The sequence below is a fragment of the Chionomys nivalis genome, chromosome 5 (assembly GCF_950005125.1).
Source record: "Chionomys nivalis chromosome 5, mChiNiv1.1, whole genome shotgun sequence".
NCBI classification, from domain to species: Eukaryota; Metazoa; Chordata; class Mammalia; order Rodentia; family Cricetidae; genus Chionomys; species Chionomys nivalis.
The window spans coordinates 15,077,592-15,094,582 of record NC_080090.1 but is presented as its reverse complement, the minus strand read 5'-3'; the positions used below and the strand labels follow the sequence as shown (position 1 = coordinate 15,094,582).

Here is a 16,991-nt window from a genome sequence, read left to right as displayed (position 1 = left end):
ATTCAGGATTGAGATTTCATCCTGATGAATTGTTCCTGTTATGAGTAGAAAATGTCCCTCTCCATCTCTTCTGATTGATTTAAGTTTGAAGTCAACTTTGTTAGAAATTAGTATGGCCACACCTGCTTGTTTCCTAGGTCCATTTACTTGATAAGCCTTATCCCAGCCCTTTACTCTGAGTAGGTGCCTGTCTTTGTGGTTGAGGTGTGTTTCTTGTAAACAGCAGAATGTTGGATCCTGTTTTCGTATCCAATCTCTTAGTCTGTGCCTTTTTATAGGTGAGTTGAGTCCATTGACATTAAGTGATATTAATGACCAGTGGTTGTTAACTCCGGTCATTTTTTTTTAGTAGTAGATTTTGTGTGTTTCCCTTCTTTGAGATGTGCTGGTAAAGGGTTTCTAGATGTCTGAGTTACTGTGGTCATTGTTGGACTCCTTGATTAGTGATTTTCCTTCTATTACTTTCTGTAAGGCTGGATTTGTGGCTACGTATTGTTTAAATTTGTTTTTATCCTGGAAAATTTTGTTTTCTCCATTTATAGTGAACGAAAGCTTGGCTGGGTATAGTAGTCTGGGCTTGCATCCATGGTCTCTTAGTTTCTGCAGTACATCTATCCAGGGCCTTCTGGCTTTCATGGTTTCCATAGAGAAGTCAGGTGTAAGTCTGATAGGTTTACCTTTATAAGTAACTTGGCCTTTTTCCTTTGCTGCTCTTAGTATTCTTTCTTTATTCTGTATGCTTTGTGTTTTGATTATTATATGGCGAGAGGATGTTTTTTTTTGATCCAGCCTATTCGGTGTTCTGTATGCTTCTTGAACCTTCATAGGTATATCTTTCTTTAGGTTGGGAAAGTTTTCTTCTATAATTTTATTAAATATATTTTCTGGACCGTTGAGCTGCGCTTCTTCTCCTTCTTCTATTCCTATTATTCTTAGGTTTGGTCTTTTTATTGTGTCCCATATTTCCTGAATGTTTTGTGATGAGAATTTGTTGGCCTTGCTGTTTTCTTTGATCAGCGTGTTTATTTTCTCTATGGTATCTTCAGAATCTGAGATTCTTTCTTCTATCTCTTGTATTCTGTTGGTTATGCTTGTTTCTGTAGTCTCTATTCGTTTACCTAGATTTTCCCTGTCCAGCTGGCCTTCTGTTTGTGTTTTCTTCTTTGCCTCCATTTCAGTTTTTAAGTCTTGAACTGTTTCCATTATTTGTTTGATTGTTTTTCCTTGGTTTCCTAGGGTATCATTCACTGATTTACTCAATTCTTCAAACTTTCTGTTATACTTCTCATCCATTTCTATAAGGGCATTTTTTACATGCTGTTTAAGGGCGTCAATCACTTTCATAAAGTCAATTTTATCTACTTCTTCATGATTAAGGTGTTCATGTCCTCCTGTTGTGAGGTCGCTGGGTTCTGGTGGTTTCATATAGTTTTTCAGATTGTTGGGTGAATTCTTGCATTGGCGCCTGCCCATCTCTTTCTCCGAATGCTCCCCTATGGATCTTCTTTTACCGGATCAGGTCTCCTTGCCTACTGATGTACTTTCCCAGTGATGGCACCCTGCAGTGATAGCTCTCCTGGTGCTCCAGTGATGTCTCTCCTGTTACCAATATCAGATCTCCGTGCCCAAGGACGGCAATCCTGGTACCCCGATTAGCTCTACCACTGATGGCTCCTGGTGCCAAGATCAGATCTCCGTGCAGGTTGGGTAGTTCGTAAACAAAGGCCTTACCTTGTTTGGTGCAGGCAGGCCAGTGAACCAAAGGAAGTCTCGCCTGCCTACTTGCCCTGAGGATTTGCCCCCAGCGCCAGACAGACTGAGCTGGATGGTGTTATGTGCCCAAAGAGGAAAGGGGGCAGAAGGAAGAAGGGTTCTGGATGCAAGCTGGGTGGGACAAGAAGAGAGAGGCAGTATGGAGGGTGTAGAGCCCCTGCAGGGAGGCAAGGGAGTATAGGGTGGGGGATGAGGAACTTCAGAGTTCCCTGTCCAGGGCTGCTTCCGCCGCCGCCGGTCAGGTCACAAACTCACCCCGCTGCTGTCTCTCCTGGTGCCTAGATCAGATCTCCATGCAGGTTGGGTAGTTTGTAAACAAAGGCCTTACCTTGCTTGATGCAGGCAGGCTGGAGAGACAAAGGAAGTCTCGTCTGCCTACTTGCCCTGAGGATTTGCCCCCAGCGCCAGACAGACTGAGCTGGATGGTGTTATGTGCCCAAAGAGGAAAGGGGGCAGAAGGAAGAAGGGTTCTGGATGCAAACTGGGTGGGACAAGAAGAGAGAGGCAGTATGCAGGGTGTAGAGCCCCTGCAGGGAACCCTGGGAGTATAGGGTGGGGGATGAGGAACTTCAGAGTTCCCTGTCCAGGGCTGCTTCTGCTGCCGCCAGTCAGGTCACAAACTCACCCCGCTGCTGTCTCTCCTGGTGCCTAGATCAGATCTCTGCGCAGGTTGGGTAGTTTGTAAACAAAGGCCTTACCTTGCTTGATGCAGGCAGGCTGGAGAGACAAAGGAAGTCTCCACTGCCTACTTGCCCTGAGGATTTGCCCCCAGTGCCAGACAGACTGAGCTGGATGGTGTTATGTGCCCAAAGAGGAAAGGGGGCAGAAGGAAGAAGGGTTCTGGATGCAAGCTGGGTGGGACAAGAAGAGAGAGGCAGTATGCAGGGTGTAGAGCCCCTGCAGGGAGCCCAGGGCGTATAGGGTGGGGGATGAGGAACTTCAGAGTTCCCTGTCCAGGGCTGCTTCTGCTGCCGCCAGTCAGGTCACAAACTCACCCCGCTGCTGTCTCTCCTGGTGCCTAGATCAGATCTCCGCGCAGGTTGGGTAGTTTGTAAACAAAAACCCAGTATTACTTTTTACAGCAGAAATTGGAGCTTTTAATTTTCTTGGTGAGGCACGTTCTCCACTGTGACTGGGAATAACTGGGCCACTGTTGGCTTGGGGGCCTGCGAGAGGCCCCTCAAGGAGTTTCCCGATGATATCGGGTTGCCCTGTCTGTCTGTTGTTGACCTGCATTCGTTGGACCAATGCCGGCCTCTACCGCATCTCCTACATATACCTGAAGGTCGAGGTCTCCTATTTTTGTCATTCCCAGAAGAGATATTATTCCTAGAAATTCCTTGCCTGCAATCCCTTTTCAGATGTCCTAATTTACCACAATTAAAACACCTGGCAGTTTGATGTCTCCTCATTGCTTTGGAAATCGCTTCTCCTACCCAAGATTCATCATTATAGCTAAACGTCTCAACGTTGATTGTATGCTGAATCCATTCATCCATAGGTGCTGATCTAAACTTTAAAGGCCCAATTATCTTTTTGCATTCTATGTTTGCATTCTCAGAAGCTAGAGATTCAAGAAGTATTCGTCTAGCTTCTGGGTCTGTTACCCCTATGTCCAGAGCCTTAATTAATCTTTGCAAAAAGTCAATAGAGGGTTCTCTCTGTCCCTGCCTAATTCTGGTATATGATTCAACCCTTTTTGCTGGATCTTGTAGCCTATTCCAAGCATTTAAAGCTGCTTGGTGACATAGACACAGTACTTCATCATCATAAAGAGCTTGGACCTGTGGATCAGCATATTCTGCTGCACCAAGAATTTGATCTTGGGAAACCTCCACACCTTTTGCTCTTCCTTGCTGTTCCATATGTTTGGATTCTTCTCTGAAATAGATTCCAAACATCAAGGAAGGTCCATTATCTAAAACTGCAGACACTAACTGATGGAAATCGTGGGGGGTAGCTCTAGCATTAGAAGCCCAAGTCCTTATCATTTCCTTAATATATGCAGAGTGCAAGCCAAAAGTAACAATAGCTTGCTTAATTTCTTTTAGATCATTCATTGCTATTGGCATCCGTCTAGCTTTTTTTTACTCCCTTTGAGCCTTTAGAAGTTGATGCTTTGTCAGAATTAAGTATAGGGTATGTCGCTAAATTTCTGGGTAAGCCAGTTCTAATAGCTGGTGGTGGCGTTGTATCCTGTCCTTGTGCCTTCTTACTGTGTTCACCAGCTCCAATAATTTCTTCAATCATTTAAAGTCTTTTTTATTATTGTCTCTCTTAAATCCTGAATCTCCTGACCTGCATGTGTTTCTAGTGATTTCACTGAGGTATCAATTTTTTGGTCCCCATTCTACACCTGTGATTCCAAAGCTTTTGAATTCTGAATCTCCTGACCTGCATGACTTTCTAGTAAAGATTGTATGGTTCTTAGGAGTGCCATAATCTTCCTAAATGATTGAAAATGCAAAAGAATACTGAAACCTAGTAACCAGTAAATTGTTATCCCCATAGTCATATAAACCTTGCATGATATAACTCATTGTATTGGTAACCAAAACAGTAAAATGCATGTTGGAAGCGAAAACTGCCATATTACCTATTATCCAGCAGGTGGCGCTGTTGCCAAGTCGCCATGAAAACGGGGTCCTGTTTCAGTGTCTGCCTAGTATTTGTTAAAAACTGGGAAATGCAAGTTGCTCAACAAAGTAAATATAATTAAATCAATTCCGTACACGGAACCATAAACCCAGAATCCAGGGGTAGAGAAGAGTAACCCGGAAGCTGCGTATGCCTCCACGTGACAGAGTCGTCCCGAGGGGTTGCGGCTTTTGGCAACCGGTAACCGCGTGCTCTGGTTCGTGCCGCTTAAGAGCTGCGCTTGCAAGGGAGATTTGAAAACGACTCAGAAAAGAGCAAACCACGTGGGCAGAGACTACGTGGGCCTGTGGAGTTTAAATCCATGTGGGGAGGCAAACGATAGGCTGCGTGGGGACTTGAAGTCAATCTGAGGTGTCTAAAGGGAAAATGTAAAGAACTGCAGCAAGAAAAGCCACTGCGTGACGATTTATGTTAAACTGCTGGCTCCATGCACAAGGCACAGGCCACAAGGCACAGGCCGCGGCCGAACTGGCAGCAGGAAGCCGAGCGGGGGAAGGAGGGGTCCTAAAACCAAATGTTGGGTGCCAGATGAAGGCGAAGGCGTAAGTCACAAACACCAGTTTGGAATTATAATTAATGAAATGGTTATTTATTTAAAAGGGAAAAAACTTACAGATCACTGTCACAGACAACAGCCCTCTGCGCAATCAGGAAGGGAGTCTAGTCGCCCGAAGTGGAGCAGGAAGTAAGAGAACGCGAGGAGGGAAGTGGCTGCTTTTTTAAAGGGAGAGAGACCACACCCCAATGGGCTGGTATCTCAGTGGCTATTGGCGGGAGGAGCAGAAGGACCTCCCGCAACAAGCTTTCAGCTGTGCTCTTAAGTCTCTAATGTGAGCTTTCTCCTTTTTTTTTTTTTTTTTTTTTTTTTTTTTGTGGGCACTTAATGCTATGAACTTTCCTCTTAGCACTGCTTTCATAGTGTCTTATACGTTTCCGTATGTTGTGTCTTTATTTTCATTGAATTCAAGGAAGACTTTAATTTCTTTCTTTATTTCTTCCATGACCCAGGGGGTGGTTCAGTAGTTGACTGTTCAGTATCCATGAGTTTGTAGGCTTTCTGGGGGGGGGGGGTAGAATTGTTAAATTCTAACGTTATTCCTTGGTGATCCGATAAGACACAGGTGATTACTAAAATTTTTTTGTATCTGTGGAAGTTTGCTTTGTTACCAAGTAGGTGATCAATTTTTGAAAAAGTTCCATAAGATGCTGAGAAGAATGTATATTCTTTCCTATTTGGGTGGAATGCTCTATAGATGTCTGTTAAGTCCATTTGATTCATTACCTCCATTAGTTCTCTTATTTCTCTGTTAGATTTCTGTGTGGTTGACCTGTCCATTGGTGAGAGAGGAGTGTTGAAGTCTCCTACTATTAGTGTGTGTGGTTTGATGTGTGCTTTGAGTTCTAGTAATGTTTCTTTTACATATGTGGGTGCTTTTATATCAGGGGCATAGATATTCAGGATTGAGACTTCTTCCTGGTGAATTTCTCCTGTTATGAGTGTAAAGTGTCCATTTCCATCTCTTCTGATTGATTTTAGTTTGAAGTCAATTTTGTTAGATATTAATATAGCCACACCTGCTTGTTTCTTAGGTCCGTTTGATTGAAAAACCTTTCCCAACCCTTTACTCTGAGGTAAAGTCTGTGTTTGTGGTTGAGGTGTGTTTCTTGTAAACAACAGAATGTTGGATCCTGTTTTCATATCCATTCTATTAACCTGTGCCTTTTTATAGGTGAATTGAGTCAATTGATATTAAGTGATATTTTTTTATTCTTTTTTAATTAAAATTTCCAACTGCTCCCCGTTTCCCATTTCCCTCCCCTCCTCCCACACATTGCCCCCTCCCCCCACTCTCCTCCCCCATCCCCACTCCTCTTCTCCTCCCCCCAGTCCATTCCCCCTCCCTCTCGATACTGAAGAGCAGTCCAAATTCCCTGCCCTACAGGAAGACCAAGGTCCTCCCACTTCCATCCAGGCCCAGGAAGGTGAGCATCAAAACAGGCTAAGCTCCCACAAAGCCAGTTCATGTATTAGGATCAAAACCTAGTGCCATTGTCCTTGGCTTCTCATCAGCCTTCATTGTCCGCCATGTTCAGGGAGTCCAGTTTCAACCCATGCTTATTCAGTCCCAGTCCAGCTGGCCTTGAAGAGCTCCCAATAGATCAGTTCCAATGTCACAGTGGGTGGGTGCACGCCTCGTGGTCCTGATTTCCTTGGTCATGTTCTCCCTCCTTCTGCTCCTCATTTGGACCTTAAGAGCTCAGACCATTGCTCCAATTTGGGTCTCTGTCTCTCTCTCGATCTTTGATATATTCCGTGTCTTTATACCAGCACCATACTGTTTTGAATATTATAGTTTTGTAGTGAGTTTTAAAATTATGATGTGAGGTTTCTCTCATTTACAGATTGTTTTGGCCTGCCAGTCTACATTGAGATTTCATACATTTTAGAATAGATTTTTCTGTTTTTACTAAAAGTGCCATTATAGTGTTGTGAGTATTGTCCTGACTTAGTTAGTTGCTTGGGTGTATTGCATCTTAGCAGTATTAAATCTTTTCAGTACAGAATATGGACTCTTTTCATTCATTCATTCAGGCTGCATTTAATTTTTAAGTAACATTTTACACTTTTCAGTATTCAAGTGTTTCATCTTTTTTGTCAAATTTACTTCTAACTATTCTTTTTGTTTGTTTAAGACAGTTTCTCACTATGTAAACATGGTTGACTTGAACCTCTCTTATATATAATCAAGGCTAGCCTCAAACTCAGAGTGACCAGCCCACTTCTGCCTACCTAATGCTGGGATTAAAGATATACACCACCACACTTGGCAGCTTTATTGTTTTTTATTTCATTGCAAATGTAACTTAAGTATTTTCTGATTATTTATTGCAAACATATAGAAAATCTCCATTCATCCTCTTCTTGAGTCAAAGTTTAAGTTGTCAAGGCTGGCTTGAACTCAGTCTATAGCCCAGGCAAGCCTTAGACTTTTGATCCTCAGCCCATTGTGTAGCTGTGTAGGCTTGTCCCACTAGCCTGCCTTTACAAACTGATTGTTAAAGTAGCTTTAATGAGATATTATTTACATCTGTCAGAATCCACCGATTTGAAGTATACAGTTTAATGTTTTTACTGTGGTTGTGTTATCACCACAGCTCAATTTTAGGCTTTTTAATTTTTTTTTTACCACATACTAAGAAAATCTTACATCCATTAGTTGTCATATAAATAACATTAGCTCCTAAGCAGCAACTAATTTACTGTTTTGTTTATGGCTTTGTCTATTTTGTTAAAATGGGATCATGTAAAGTATGGAATACAGCTGACTTTTGTGTATTGATTTTATATCCTGTAGCTTTGCTGAATTTCTGTATTTACTTTTTACTTTTGTACGTATTCTGTAGTGTTTTCATGTCTCCTGCAAACTTTTTCTCCTGTCCTGTTTCGATAACTTCCATTATTTATTCATTTTTTTTCTGATTTACTTGCTCAGCCTTTAACTTGTAATCTCATTCTGAATAGAAGTGTCCAAAGCCAGGTATTCTTTCCATGTTTCTGATCTTGGGGAATTTTTTCTCTATTAACTGTGATATTTTGTAACTACATGAGCAGTGAATTTGAATTTTGCTGTTATTTGATATTTTAGATTTTTATTTCTCACACGTATGTTTGATTTCTTAATACTTTCTTTACTTTTTATAAATGTTAAGTCTTATTTTAAAACTTTATATTTTGAAAATTACCTTGATAATGTATTATTCTCTACTGAAGATTTGTGAGCAGGATGTGTTGTTGAAAGTAGTCCTAGACTCAACAGTATGCATTGCAGAGTCCTTCATATCTGTCTGTGGCTCAATCCTTCATGTCTTTTGTGCATATGAATAATATCCCTTTGAAGGAATGTCCCACAAAATAACTATTTACATGCCATTGCAAACAGTATAGATGTTTGTCAGGTAAAGCAACTATAGACTTCTTAAAAAGAAAAATTGAGGGGCTAAAAGTTGCAAAAAAAGCTTAATGAACTTCCATATACTTTTCATTATTTATCGGTTTGGCTTTGGTTTTGGACATTGTGTCGTATTTGTGCTGTGATGGAGGAAGGTCATTGGTTAAATAATAAACTGCTTGGCCCTCATAGGTTAGAACATAGGTGGGTGGAGTAAACAGAACAGAATGTGGGGAGGAAGAGGAAGTGAGCTCAGATGCCATTTCCTCTCCTCTCTGGGACAGACGCGATGCCGCTCCTTTCCAGAGCAGACGCAATGAAGCAAGCCGCCAGGTTGGACATGCTGAATCTTTCCCGGTAAGACTGATGCTACACAGATTATTAGAGATGGGTTGATAGGGATATGAGAATTAGCCAGTAAGGGCTAGAGCTAATGGGCCAAGCAGTGTTTAAAAGAATACAGTTTGTATGTTGTTATTTTGGAGCATAAGCTAGCCAGGCGATCAGGAGCTGGGGCGGCAGGAACACAGCCCACAGCTCCCACTACAGTGCTGCTCTTTATTCTCTCTGTACACAAACATGAATACATTATTTTGGCTGAACCTTCTAAGGATAAACTATTGATATCAGACCCTGTATTTTTACATAGTTCTTGACCTGTTTCCCTAGAATAAAGATACTGTCTTACATTGCTTTGTAGTATAATTATCAACTTAACATTTAATTTTGTAATAATTAAAAATTTTAAAAATTATGCTGGTCAGTGGTGGCATACACCTTTAATCCCAGCATTCGGGAGGCAGAGGCAGGCGGATCTCTGTGAGTTCGAGGTCAGCCTGGTCTAAAAGAGCTAGTTCCAGGACAGGCTCCACAGCTACAGAGAAACCCTGTCTCGGAAAAAAAATTAAAAACTACATTCAGTTTGTGTGTGTGTGTACATATGCTCCATTTATGTGCCATAGTGGCTTGTATGGAGTCAGAGGACAACTTGCTGGAGTCTGTTCTTTCTTTCCACAATGTGGTTTCTGGGGATTGAACTCAGGTTGTCAGGCTTGGTGAAGAGTGCCCTTACCCACTGAGCCATTTTATCTGGTATAATAAATTTGTTTATTCTTCATCCAATGTTGAAATTTAACTATTGTCCCAACAATATACTTACAGCATCTTCCGTTTTTAATGTTTTGATTCAGAATCCAGTCTATAATTATTCCCTGCATTTAGTTGCTTGTCTCATTAGGAACAACAGGCATCATCTTTCATCTTTCATTGTTCTATTTTGAAACTTGTTATTCCACAAGTCACTTATTTTGTAGTCTTGTTCCCTCAGGAGTCTGGTGGTTTGTCTTGAGCAGGTGCAGGGTCCACAGTGATGCTGCATTGCTTGCTACTGCTCCCCACTTGGAGTCACCGCTTTCTTCTGCATGGTGCTAGTTGTAGCTCTTTCTCCAGGGCCATGGGTCTTCTGGAAGAATGATAAAATAGAAAGCTTTAATTTGGATGCTGCATATTCTGTTGCTCCTGGGAGATACCTGTGTGCCAGTGATTTCTTCTGTGCCTTCAGTGTGTCTCATGACTTGTACATTTTTTACTAGAACTTGTAAAGGTGTTAACTATTGGTGGTTTCTTTGTGGAAGCCTAACATACTTATTTAATTTATTTATTGAATGGTTTGCACTTTCAGTTTTGAAAACCAATTAGCTACTCTGTAAGAACAGTTTGTCACAATAAATTTGGCAACAGAGGTTGCTTATGACAATTTTGTTAATTTAATCTTGTTGGAGGGAGGTTGCTTGTTTGTTCTTGGCTGCTCAGCCCCGAAACAATCACACAGAAACTGTATTAATCAAATCACTGCTTGGCCCATTAGCTCTAGCTTCTTATTGGCTAACTCTTACATATGAATTTAACCCATTTCTATTAATATGTATATCGCCACGTGGCTATGGCTTACTGGGTAAAAGTTCCCAGCATCTATCTCCAATGGTTCCATGGCTTCTCTCTGACTCTATCCTTCTTTCCTCCCAGCATACAGCCTAGCTTTCCCCGCCTAGTTCTGTTTTTCCCTGCCTTTGGCTCAAAGCAGTTCTTTATTCATTAACCAATAAAAGCAACACATAGACAGAAGTACCTCCCATATCATAATCTCAGTAGTATTGTAATTTTGTCTAATTTCTTATTTGTGGTATTTTTTAAAAATTCACTTTTAATAGCTTTTTAAGCCCTACTTTTAAGAAAATATTTTGTGAATGCCTGTGTGCATATCTGTTTGTGGGTATGTGCTTAAGAATGCTAGTGCCCTCAAAGTCCAGAAGTATTTGATATTCCTGGAGCTGGAATTACAGGCAGTTGTGAGCTGCCTAGCTTGGATGGTGGGATCTAAGTTTGAGTCCTATGGAAGGGCAGTAAGGGTTCTTAGACATTGAGGAACCTCTCCAGTTCCAAGCCTTTCTATTATGTACTTATTTTCAATTTAAGCAATTTAAATCACTTTGCTTTCTCTTTATGTTTTGAATTCTATTGGTGTGTGTGGGGAGCACAGACAGGTCTTACTGTGCTGTGCAGGCTGGTTCTGTGTTCTGGAACTTACCCTTTTAAAAGTAGACTATTTCAGGCTTGCTTTTTATTTTTTTTTAAAGCACTGGATATCCACATAGTACTTTTTTGTGTTGTTTCTAATTACTTATTTCTTCCCTTTAATTTCAGAGCTTACCAATATTTCTGGTTATCTTTTATTGATTTATGGTTAATGGCATGATATAATATGATTTGGCTTTCATGTTTTGAATTTTGAATTTTCTTGGCAGTTGTTTTATGACTTGATATTACCAAAATCTGTAGAATTGAATGTGTTTGAGGATAATATTGTCCAGCAGTTACAGTGCTATATGTGTATGTTATTTAAATATATTGTTGTTTTAGGGTCTGTTTGAGGTGTCAGTTACACAGAGTTTTGAAATAAAATGTCTTGCCAGGAAACTGATTATTCTCTTTTTGGCTTTATGCATTTTGAAGTTTTATTATTGTGTACATACATGTTTATCATATTACTATGATTAGTTGAACTTTTGTTTTTGCTCTAATGCTTGCTTATATAAAAATGACTTAATTATTTTGTTTCTGGAGGTGGGGATGTTAATGCCAATTAGCCTCTGCTTTCTTTGCTGGCATTTTTTGTAAACTCTATTTAGCATTCTACAGAATAGATTCACAGACATTTAGAAAGGATCAGGTAAACATCATATAATTGGAAGAATGATAGTAAATCTGTAGACTTTCAACAATAAAACAGTGATCGATGATTAAAAAACAGTACTAGCCATCCAGTAAGGGTTAGCCACCTTGTCCATATGGTAGAGTTTTGAAACCAAAAATTTTCATTACTAACCTGCTTCATAAAATTTTGAATTTTGATGAAATACATAAATTCAGAGAAATTATATACTAATTACATAGTTGTCATTTGTAGAATTAGAAAATATGAAACATGGTTATATGACAACATTAAAAAGTCCACTGAAAGGGCACATATGAAAGATGTTTTTCTAGACCCTGAAGTTGTGGTCATCTGTATTGTCTTTTAAAAGTTTTATTGAAGCTGGGTGGTGATGGCACACACCTTTAATACCAGCACCCAGGGAGGTAGAGGCAGGTGGATCTCTGTGAGTTTTGAGGACAGCTTGGTCTACAGAGTGAGTTTCAGGACAACCAGGGCTACACAGAAAAACCCTATCTCGAAAAAAACCAAAAAAAATTTGATATTTTCCACACATTTTTAAACAAGCGGGAATGATGATGCTTCAGTGATCAGTAAAGGACTGAGAACTTGCATGACAACTTGCAGGTCAGTGAGCTGGGCTTTTCATTGCTGCCAGACTAGATGCACACAGCATAGAGGAAGGAGAATTATAGACAAATATTTGTTTATGAACACAGAAGGAAAACTTCTAAATGAGATCAAAGCAGAGAAATTTCAGTTGTGTATTGAAAGAACCATTGTGTATTGAAAGAACCATTGAAGTCAAAAAAAGGTTTTACCAAAACAAACAAACAAACAAACAAACAAACAAACAAACAAAACCCATTCAGGTCTTAAGGCCTAAGTAGTAGCATTTCCTGAAATCATGAAAAAGAAAATAAGAACTTCAGAGGCAGCAAACAGTTCCAGCAGTTAAACATTACTGTGCCTGTAAATTATATTCTTATTAGCACTTAGCAGTTTCAGATTTTTAATCCCAGCACTCGGGAGGCAGAGGCAGGCGGATCTCTGTGAGTTCGAGGCCAGCCTGGTCTACAAGAGCTAGTTCCAGGGCAGGAACCAAAAGAGCTACGGAGAAACCCTGTCTCGAAAATCAAAAAAAAAAAAAAAAATTGGTACATTTAGTTACTAAATAATAGAGAATCCTGTTAATTTTTTAATTCCCCCATTTTTTTGTAGTGTGTGCAATGTTTTATTAAAATTAGCAACTTTCATTCAGCCACACTAAAAATTTTAAATACCATTTTTGCTTAATTTACTTATTTAGAGACAAGATCTATTTATCTGTTTTGTTTGTTTGTTTTCTTTCTTAGTATCTTTAGCATCTTGTACAAACTTGACAAGCTGGCAGTATTGAAATAAACTTTTTAAAACCAGAGTAACTAAAATTTAATTCTGATGAGCACATGATTGTTAAAATGTTTTATCAAAGGTTAAAAGGATGGGTGTCTTAAGAAGAACCAAAGGATAGTTCTTTCTACACAGAAGCTTATTCCATAAAAGCATAAGGCAAATAAATGCTGTAGAATTATCGCTAAGAAATGAGAATCTGACAAGTATACAGACTCTGTGGAACATGTAGTATTAACATAAATAGACTGTGTCCATAGTGTTGTCTCCTGAAGTTCAGTTTACTACTTATTCAGTTCATTTGTGACACCCAAAGTTGTACTTTCACCTGTACATGTCTACACACATGCATCTGCACACACAGAAATGCAGCGTGCTCACACAAATGCACACATACCAGTAACCCAGCCCCCACCTTTTTTTTTTTTTTTTTTGAGACAGGGTTTCTCTGTAGCTTCAGGGCCTAACCTGGAACTAGCTCTTGTAGACCAGGCTGGCCTCAAACTCACAGAGATCCGCCTGCCTGTGCCTCCCTAGTGCTGAGATTAAAGGCATTTGCCACTACTGCCTGGCCCTGTAACCCAGCACTTCTTAAAGTAGAGGCAGAAGAATTACAAGTTTGCCTGAGCTACACGCGAGTTGCAAGCAAGTTGTAAGCTGGGCTACACATGTAGTTGTACGCTACATGACCAAGCCCTGTCTCAAACAAAAAACTGTAATATAAATATATATATATATATGAAATTATTAACTTTTTATAGTAGTTACATCATGCTTCTATAGTTTAATTAGATTTTGAAGGTGCTTTGGTTTAGTTCTTAATTATAATTTGAATTTTTATTGTTTAAGAAATGCTCATCTGTTGTACATCTAATTTGTATCACATTTCATTAAGAAAGTAATTGATGGGTTTTTTTTTTGTTTGTTTGTTTCAGCTAAACCATTTACTTCTAAAGTGAAACAGATGCGATTACACAGAGAGGACTTTGAAATATTAAAGGTGATTGGTCGAGGAGCCTTTGGGGAGGTAAGAGATGAGTTTATAGAATGTTTGCTAATTGTTTTAGAATACAATGGTGAGCGATATCTATTTGTTGTTATAATTGATATGACTGATCAGAAAATAGATTAAAGTTGTGAATAAAGCATTTTGCATGGATTGCTTTCTATAATGCTTCACATCTTAACATGTACTGAATTTTGTTTCTAGTCTGTTTCCTTCTTGTGACAAGGCCACACTATCTCTTGCGCCCTCATCTCCTAAGAAGTTTTGGTGTGTCTGGTAGAGTTTCTTCCTCCTGATCCTGTCTTTCCTTCCTTGTGTTTTCATATTACTTTAGAATCTTGTTTTTTTCACATGCACACACACACAAACAAACAAACAGACAGACAGACACACACACACACAGACACACACACACACACCCCACACACGGAGAGACAGAGACAGAGAGAGGAAGAGAGGAAGCAGGAAACTAGAAAGATCTGAAGTTTGGGATAGGATTTCATTAAAACTGGAGATGAGTTAATAATTAATTGAAATTTTAAGATTGAGTCAGCTAATACATATACATGAGCTATATCTCCTTTATTTAGGACTTTATAAGATTGTAACTTCATTCAGTACAAAAGATTCCACATCTTTTAGCCGGTTTACTAGATGTCTGGTATTCCTGAGGTTATTTTAATTAAAATGACTTTGTTTCATTTTCTAATTGTTGAAAATACAAATATTGCAATTACCTGAATTTTATTTATTAACCTCATGGCCAGTCATTGTATTAATTTTACTTTTAAAATAATGAAATGTGTTGAGTATTAATAAAATGCTTCATCGTATCTGTTGAGACACCAGTCAGTTTTCTCCTTTAATTGGTTAATGTGTTGAGCTTCACTTGTTAATTTCAAATGTTAAACTAATTTTATAAAATGATTCCATTTATCTATAGTATTATATCTAAAGTATTATTGTTCTTTGCATCAGTAGATTTGGCATGCTTTAAAAAATATGTGTGTATTTAATTTTTTTCACCTATTTTTTTGAACAGAAATTGGCCTTTTATTTTCTTCTAATACCTTATCAAATTTTGGGGTTTTGGTGCTGCTGGTCTCTTGGGAGGAGTGTTTTCTCTCTCATTGCTTTCTGCAAGCTTCTGAAGTGGTTGCCATTTTTTTTTTTTACATGCTTCTCATGTTTCACACGTAAAGCCTTCTGAGCTTGGAGTTTGACTGAGATAGTCAATATATTTAATTTTTACAGTGGAGTTTTAAAAAATTATGTGTCGGTTTGTTCACCTCATGTAACTTTTAGAACTTAGTATTGCATTGATCAGTTATTGATTCATATGATCATTGGTTGATCTCATTCTTAATTCTTAGTCTTGTTAGGGAGTTGGTCAGTTTTCTTTGTTTTTCAATGAATTGACTTTTAGCTTCTTTAGTTAGCTTTGCGGTTGTAGATTATGCCACTCTTTAATAATTTATTTTCTTTGGTATGAACCTACTGTCCATTTTTCTAATTTACTGATGTAAGCAATTTAGAATATTGGTTTCTACTTCTTTTAAAATGTGCATTCAGGCTGTTTTCCTCCAAGCAACGCTGTCATGCTTCCTTTATTGTTTACCCCAATTTCCAGTGTGATTTTACATTTTCAGTTTGTTTTGTTTTGTATCCGTGAGTTTAGAAGTTCATCTATGTTTCTAAGTGTCTTGAGGATTTTCTGACTCTGTTTTTGCTTTTGAGCTATAAAGTGATCAGATAGCATATATTTTATGATTGGAATTTATTAGGTTAAATTCATTAATTTAGCTTTTTAAAGTTTTTATTTAATTTTTCTGTTTTCTCTTGAGTTGCCATTTCCTCAGAAAGGGATTGGTTTATTTGTTTATTTCTTTCAGTTTTTTTTTCTTGACATTTTTTTCTTGATCCATTTCTTCCTGAGAGAATTTTTTCTTTACTCTTTTTTAACATTTCTTTCAATTTATGCTGATAACAAGTAGTCATCTCGTCTTAATGACAAACTCTGTTGTTATAGAATGTTCTCATTATCTCTGTGATGCTCTTTGACATACATTAGTCTGATGTTAGTAGCAATATTTTAACTGTTAGTTTTACATTAAATACCTAGCTAAATTCTTTTAGTTTGTTTCCTATAGCCCAATAGTATATTCATTACTAAGTGAAATACCAATTCCTTGTTAGCCCTTCCCTCTTATCTTAGATTTGTTACCTGATTTTCAATTTTATGTTAATAGAATTATTTACTGTCTATTCTTGTTTCTAGTGTCTGTGCTCCATGATATACTTATCTGTCATACCCTTGTTTTTCTTTTCTTCTGTTCTTTAACTTTTATCTCTTTGTGTGTGTCTCTGCTCTCTGTGTGTGTGTGTATGCATGCATGTATGTGTGTGGATGTGCCATGGCATGCATGTGACATGTGGAGGTCGGAGGGCAACTGTAGAGTCATTTCTCACTTTCCACCATGTGGGTTCTAGAAACTAAACTCAGATCATCAGGCTTGGCAGCCAATGCTTTTACCCATTGAGCTGTCATACTGGCTCCACATTCTAGTTTTCCACTAACTAGTTCACTGTATTTCTTTGTATGAATATGCCTGTTGATGGAGGCTGCTCGTTCATTTCCAGCTGCCCAGACCCAAAATAATTGCATAGAAACTGTATTAATTATATCATTGCTTGGCCAATAGCTTATGCATATTTCTAGCTAACTCTTACATCTTAAATTAACCCATCTCTATTAATCTGTGCCTTATCACGAGGTAGTAGCCTACCAGGAAGGTTCTGGTGGGCTTTAGCAGGCATCTTTCTTCTGCAGCTACATGGATTCTCTCTGACTCTGCCTACTCTCTCACTATCTTTTCCAGCCTGGCTATATTCTGTGAAGCCATTGACCAAAAGCAGCTTCCTTATTAACCAATGGCAGTAAAACATATTCATAGCATGCGGAGGGGAATCCCACATCATATGTCATATGTTTTTCATT

The 16,991-nt window shown here is 38.8% G+C and overlaps 1 protein-coding gene across 18 annotated transcripts in view; it reads left to right on the top strand.

The window, feature by feature from the left end:
* The window catches only part of Cdc42bpa (CDC42 binding protein kinase alpha), a 257,942-nt gene that overhangs the window by 51,491 nt on the left and 189,460 nt on the right, over positions 1–16,991 (top strand). For all 18 annotated transcript variants that reach the window (XM_057769503.1, XM_057769501.1, XM_057769494.1 and 15 more), the window contains exon 2: positions 13,923–14,014. In XM_057769503.1, coding sequence (XP_057625486.1) covers positions 13,923–14,014 — 92 coding nt within the window. The remainder of the gene's footprint in view (positions 1–13,922; positions 14,015–16,991) is intronic.